The sequence below is a fragment of the Azolla caroliniana genome, unplaced genomic scaffold, assembly GCF_043228905.1.
Source record: "Azolla caroliniana isolate FFs.n. ecotype wild unplaced genomic scaffold, voAzoCaro1.0.p SCAF_21, whole genome shotgun sequence".
Classification (NCBI taxonomy): domain Eukaryota; kingdom Viridiplantae; phylum Streptophyta; class Polypodiopsida; order Salviniales; family Salviniaceae; genus Azolla; species Azolla caroliniana.
The window spans coordinates 6182200-6189288 of record NW_028230456.1 but is presented as its reverse complement, the minus strand read 5'-3'; the positions used below and the strand labels follow the sequence as shown (position 1 = coordinate 6189288).

The window sequence follows — 7089 nt, the reverse complement described above, 5'->3', positions numbered from 1 at the left end:
GAGAGAGAGAGCTCAAGAAAAGCAAGAAAAGCAAAAAAGCATGGAGGGGCCAAAAAAGCAAAAAGAAAGAGAGAGAAAAAGAAAAGGACAGAGAGAGAGAGAGAGAGAGAGAGAGAGCTTATTCCCTCTTCTTCTTCTTCTTCTTCTTCTTCTTCTTCTGATGATTCTGACCTGTGTGGCTATGGCGATGGCTATGTCTATGTCTATGTCTATGTCTATGGCGATGGCGATGGCGATGCCTCTGGCTCTGCTTCTGTCTATGGAGAAGAAAGCTTCTCTCTGAAAATTCTATTTCATATCTCCCTTCTCATCTCCATCTCCATCTCCATCTCCATCTCCATCTCCATCTCTATCTCCATCTTCATCTTCATCTTCATCTTCAGTCCCTCACTCCTCCTCTGTTCCTCCTCTGTTCCTCCATACTCTGTTCTTCTTCTTCCTCTGTTCCTCCATACTCTGTTCTTCCTCCTCCTCTGTTCCTCCATACTCTGCTCTTCCTCCTCCTCTGTTCCTTCTATACTCTGTTCTTCTTCCTCTGTTCCTTTCTACTCTGTTTTCTTTTTTCTTTTTTCTTTTCTTCTTCTTCTTCTTCTTCTTCTTCTTCTTCTTCCTCTGTCCCTTTATCCTCTGTTTCCCCCTCCTGTTCCTATTTTGAACACACACACACACACAGAGACACACATACACACACATACACGCATACACAGATTGAACCAGAGTGACAGAAAACCACGAAATACAAACGCAGATGCCTTGGTGGCAGAGAGGCCATTCCGATCAGCAAGAACAAGCTATGATGGCCGCTTATAATAGTGGCAGCAATAATAGTAACAGTCGCCATTCTCATCACATCCACAGCAACAAATCCAGTGACAGCCACGAACAAGGGGGGAAATCCCCTTCCTTTTCCTCCATAGCTAAAGCTCTCCTTGTTACCAGAAGAAGGCTCAGGCTCACCCCAGACAAGCGCCTCTTCTTCATCTGTAAGTTTTCTCTCAATTAAGCTCAAAGTTTAGCTCCAGCAATGGTTCATCAATTCTCTCATTCTTCTGATTCATGTATATATATATATGTACATATGTGTGCATGTTTGAGTATCGTATCTGATCATGGGATTAGGGTTCTTATGAATCAACAGTCACATATTGGGTTTCTTTCCCATTTAATCATGAGGTTATTAGGAGTGTTCTACAAACCAAATCTCACACATTGGGGTCTGTCACACTCGATCATGAGATTAGGGTTCCTGCAGACTTGTTTTTTTTATATATGGCTTCCAACCGTCGATCATAAAATTTGATTTTTTTTGGAAGCTAACCCTTGGCGCATTGAGATTCCAAGTATGTGATAAAAAACATAGGGTTCTATTTGGAAGTAAACCCTTTATATAATGAGACTCCTCCCATTCAATAATGAGATTGGGCTTTTTCTCTTTCAGGTTCAGTCGAAACCTGAATCTGAAATATTTTTTATGCTTATTATGTATGAAACTAATAGATTGGATGATTCATTTGGATTCTCAATCACATGGTTCTCCTCTATGTCTAGAACACTTCACAAACTAGTTGCCTCACTCAATCCTGTTAAAAAATAATAATTCCTCACATGTGTGGATTTGAACTTCAAATTTATTAAACATTACAGATAGAGAGAGAGATCCATGGAAGGTGAATTCACTCTTCTCATGACGTATGACATATTTTTGTATATAGATGGTCGAGATATTTTGTCTATACTCCTTACATGGCTTTTGTTTGATTTTGCTTTTGGTTCAACAGATGAACCAGGTAAACAAGTCTCTAGTGCCGTCAAGATTAAGAATACAAGTCGATCCCCTGTTGCTTTTAAGGTGTGCTTTTAAGTTCCATATTCATCTTCATTCGGAATCACATTTGTTTGTGAATATGGAAGAAATTCAATTATATAGCAATTGGATGAAGAAAACAAAATCTGCTTTTTGGTAAGATCATCCTCATTGATAAATATATAAAGTTGAAACTTATACATATTCTCCTTTGTGGTCTGTAGTTTCAAACAAATGCTCCCAAGAGTTGTTTCATGAGGCCACCTAGTGGTATCCTATTGCCTGGAGATACTGTTTTGGCGACAGGTAATTCTCATCTATTTGATCACATATTTTGGCTACTCGGGTTCCTTCAAATTTTGATGTTAAGTTCGTAACTGACACTAAAGATTCCTAGATAGATATTGGGTTCATTTATAAGTTCCATGGCACCTATAAATGGTATATACTTTGTTTTAAGAAGCAAAACGAAAATGGCCCATGTATGTATTAAGCTAAGATGGTTTATTTTTTCTCACTAGTCGTGAAATTCATCGAGCCTCCGGAGCTAAACCAGGAGAAGAAATGCAAAGACAAGTTCAAGATAGTGAGCTTGAAAGTGAAGCAGGGGATAGACTTTACGCCTGAATTGGTATTGCTGTGCTTCTTATTATCCTTCAACCTCAATCTCTCGGAATGGAGTCAAAATCAAAACAATGCAACACAAAAGAAACAAACAGATTTATCTGATTTTGCTCTCTCCTTTTACAGTTTGATGAGCAAAAGGAGTTTGTTGTTGTCGAAAGGGTTCTTCAAGTGGTGTTTTTGGATCCACAAAGTGAATCACCAGTGAGTATTGAGGTGCATATAAAGTCTTTTATACAGCAATGGAGTGTGTGATTCATTGACATGTGATGTTTTTCAACACACACACACATGTTGTTGCTCATATAGATTTGCATTTTGAAGCACAAGTATAATGCTGTTCATATATATGAACCAAGATACAGTGTTTTTCATACATGGAACCTCTATGAGGTTTTTCATGCAGAGACATAATGTGTATATGTTAGTTGAACCACAAAATATGATGTTTTTCACTCATATATATATTAGAATTTTGAGGCAGAAGAATAATATTGTTTCATATAGATGAGGTTTTTCATTAAAAAAGCTTATGTCTTTTTTGGGGTCTCTTTTATTTTTATTTTTAGGAAATTGAGAAATTAAAAAAGCGTTTGGCTGAAGCCGAAGCAGCTCAGCAAGCTCGGAAAAAGCCACCTGAGGAAAAGGTCCAAAGGATCCCCATCATCCCTGGAGGAGGCTTAGATGAATGGGTAACTATAAGATAACTGTGAATGCATATTTTCTCTCAAATTTCAATGTGATTCTTTGTAAGGGAAATTTACCAGTATACTCCAAATTCTCCAAAATACCCCCATAGTATTACCAAATTACCTCCAATTTCGACAGTATAGACACATACATACATGTGTGGAGATAGATAGTTATCTTTTTAATTTGTCCATGGGAGACGGATTGTGATCTATGGGATGGGGCCTAACCCATGGCAAGGATTAAACCTGTACGTTCCACAATGGGATCTTGTAAAGAAATGCATGTAGTGAGATTCAAACCTGGGTGCAACATGAGCTAGTGGAAACGTGACATTGCCATGATGATATAGCCTAATGATACAAAAAAAAGAAAGAAAAAATCAAAGCGTGTTTGTGAATTTCTGACAAGGGATATTATTGGGAAATTTTGAAATTATCTATGGTATTGTTGTGAGTTTTGCAAATTTGCAGCAAGGTATATATACTGTTGCGAGGATTTGTAAATATTTGGGGGTATTTGTTGAGAAATGGAGAAAAATAAGTAACGATTTATAAACTAGCCTCATGCATTTATTGCTTTTTACTTTCCATAGAAGGAGCAACAACGGGAAAAACGAATCGCAAAGAAGCAAATCGAAGGAATGGATTCAGCGTAGATTTTGTTAAATATTGATAAAGATGTTGTAATCTATATATATATATATATATATGTTATAGAAAGATACTCGGCATTTCGGTGAAGCATTCTAGAATGTAGAAAAAGGGCGAGGGCTCTCTAGTTGGTCTTTATGTGGATTGATGACAAGGTCAATAGCAGAAGTTCCCCTAGGTACAAGTCATATCATGTATTTTTATCGGTACTTCTTTGTACTTTTTCACAGATGTGTTTTTCGGCTCCTCTTTGCTTAGTGTCCACACTTTCTACAGCATTTTTAAGAGAGATTCTCTTCTATATATAGCCAGATCTGGCTTCACTTCTGTAGTTTTTGCTCTCCTAATGTTATTACAACTTTCGAATAAATAAAAAGAGTCAGTTTATAGATTGACTGTTTTCCCGTGTTTTAAGCTTTCCCTTCTGAACCACACATGTAGAGATGCATGCATACAGACATTCTTGCATGCATACATACATGCTTAACAACATAATCCCATCAATGATATATATGGACTGAAGTTGTGAATGAAAAAAACAGGGGAGATTATTGTATAATAACAATGTGTACATGCTTCCACTTGTAATCACAGTACAATTGTATGGTGTTTGCCTATGCTGTTTTTGCATCACAAAGAATGCAATGGATGGATGATCGGTCATTGAGAGGGAAGGGTACTTCCAAAGTTGGCTTTCGATCAGGTGATGCCTTATGTGATCCATGGGTCTCCAATTGGGAAATGGTATCCAAGTGTGCATATTTACATGTAATACCATCATATATATACACACATGAAAGTTATGAAAGTATCAGGATGAGAATCGAATGTAATTGTAATGGTGATCATGGTTAGAAATGATTTGGGATATTGGTGAATAACATACCAAATGTTTATAGATGTGTGGACTTGATTTCCCTTGTAGAGCGAGACATGAATCATCTTTGCATATATCACATTTAAAAGTTATAAGAAAGATGCACAAAGTTTGTGAGTTGCAAAAAAAATGATATATATATCTATGTATAAGCATGTGCGGAATCTTGGGTCCATAATTGCACGAAAGACTTTGTGTACATGCAACAATTGTGACGTGACAGACTTACGAATCATTTTATCTTATTTTTATTTTTTTGGGGGGGTTGAGGGGGAGGGGGGAAGGATTATCATAGTTAAATTTTGGTCACCAAAAATCCAGCTACAATTAATGAATCCCAACCAGACTGTACTAGATTGTGTGTTGAACATTGAACCTTGAACTTTGAGCTTTGAACTTCGAAGTAACTTATAGTTGTGAAGCTACAAGAAGAAAAAAACAAGAAAGCAATGGAAGGCATGGACACATACATGTGTATATGTATGTTGGGCTTTGTGTAAAGTCTCATTCCTTACCTTATCTTCCCTTGGGTAGAGTGACAAGAAAATGCAATGCCTTGGATTCCAACCAAGACATTAAATGAGCAATGTTCGAAACTTTAGTCATACATACATAGTCTTTTGTTTTGGATTGTTTTACCTATTCTAACAAGCTTATAAACGAAGTGCAAGTGCAAGTAAAGCTTTTGTTTGTGTGTAGTGAAGGTATGACAACGCCAACACACACTTGGTGCTAGTAGTACTCTTGGTTTTTTAGTTGAGGTTAAAATGATATCATACAAGGAAATATAATGAGAAAGGAAAAAGGAACGAGGAGGATGACATGATGAGACATGAGATGGCATTTTTTGTCCTGTGTGGTGTGTGTGAACACATCTCTCTCTCTCTCTCTCATGAATGAATGAGTGGAAAGATCCTACAAAGAAAAAAATTAGAATATTACATTGCAAACATTAATCCTGAATGTTGGGTTCTATATAAGGAAAGAAGGCCTATTGATCATATTCAACCTTACCTCATTACTAGAATATTGCATTGCAAACATCAATCTTGAATGTTGGGTTCTATATAAGGCAAGAAGGCCTTTTAATTATTTTCAATCTTACCTCATTATTAACATGAGTATTAGCTCTCGTAGAGACCTAAAAGGAAGGACTAGTGGAGGATGAGTATCACTTGCTTCTTCCATGCTCTGCATACAGTGCAATTCGTGAAAGCTATGATGATATATTAAGAAGGGGCGACGATTTGAGTGACACACTAAAGAGAACACCTAGAAGGTTGTGTATGCCGTATTCACACATTTGAGACTTGGTGCATCAAAGTATGAGTATCCCTTCTTAGGAAGGAGAAATAAATCAAGATAACTTTTGCACTTAGTTCCTATGGGTCAATATTGACTTCACTATGGAGTCATGGACACTAAAAAAATATATTTATGTATCGAACTATCTATATGCATACATGTATGTATGTACATACTTACGGATATATGTATTTATACACATAATTCACTATGGCTCAATATTGACCTCACTATGGACACTAAAAATATTTATTTATCTATCTATCGAACTATCTATATATATGTATGTATTTATATACATAATTGACTAAAATTGGATTTTGAACTCACACACTTCATTTTATTTTTGTACAAATTGGTTTTACCCCAAGCAAACAGAATGTTTCTTAGGACACCTTCCCTAGGGACACACCAACATTGAAAACAAACGTCATTTGCACATTCCGTTATAGGCGCCTAACATACTTCACAAGGAGACCTAATCCCCATGATATTATGTAAGGACTTTACTTCCTTCGGGTGTTGTCAATTATGTCTTGTGGAATCTCAATAAGAACCAACAAAAATAGGTGAACTAGGGCATGTCATGTAGAGACAAAAGACTTCTTTTGTAAGTGCTTCCTTTGGGAAGGAAACACTATATGTTTCTTTTTCTGTTCACCAAATATATTGTCACAATTATCTTATCAAATGTCGATAAGACACAAAAGTAAGGCTTTTCTTGCCAAGGTGAACACTTTCAAGGTAACTAATGATGTTTTACTTAGATTTCCAATTATCTCCTCGAAATTTGCAATAAAAAAGGGAATTGAGCATCTAGGCATGAACTTTTGAAGCACAAAATGTGCACTAGGGAGAAAATTTTACAAATGCGTCTTCTTAAGCCCTTGTCTTTAGAGTGAGAAGGAGATGTGGGTAAAACAAGTGTTTTTAGTTCACCATAAGTTAGTATTGTGATAATCTCATTGGATAGTCATACATGGGAAATAAGAAAACATACTCCACATCTGAGCATGAAGAACTTCTCTTTAGAAGCGAACGTGGGAAAATGTATTATGTTTTAGTTCACCATAAAAGATACAACTACAAAGACACCCGGAGTTGTGATGAGTTGTAGTTATCTCACCAAAATCTAA

The 7089-nt window shown here is 36.5% G+C and overlaps 1 protein-coding gene across 1 annotated transcript; it reads left to right on the top strand.

Moving 5' to 3' along the window:
• The first annotated feature begins 704 nt into the window (after nucleotides 1-704).
• LOC147850516 (vesicle-associated protein 4-2-like) lies at nucleotides 705-4164 on the top strand. The gene is made up of 7 exons (XM_087336642.1): nucleotides 705-983; nucleotides 1779-1849; nucleotides 2029-2110; nucleotides 2326-2435; nucleotides 2555-2632; nucleotides 2998-3120; nucleotides 3714-4164. The coding sequence occupies exons 1-7, from the start codon at nucleotides 749-751 to the stop codon at nucleotides 3774-3776; spliced, it is 762 nt and encodes a 253-aa protein (XP_087192768.1). The 5' UTR covers nucleotides 705-748; the 3' UTR covers nucleotides 3777-4164.
• The last annotated feature ends 2925 nt before the right edge of the window (nucleotides 4165-7089 follow it).

Coding starts and splice junctions, on each gene's coding strand:
- LOC147850516 (XM_087336642.1), top strand. CDS start 749: ATGCCTTGGTGGCAGAGAGGCCATTCCGATCAGCAAGAACAAGCTATG. Junction 2,111..2,325: donor AGATACTGTTTTGGCGACAG/GTAATTCTCATC, acceptor TTTTCTCACTAG/TCGTGAAATTCATCGAGCCT. Junction 3,121..3,713: donor GAGGAGGCTTAGATGAATGG/GTAACTATAAGA, acceptor TACTTTCCATAG/AAGGAGCAACAACGGGAAAA.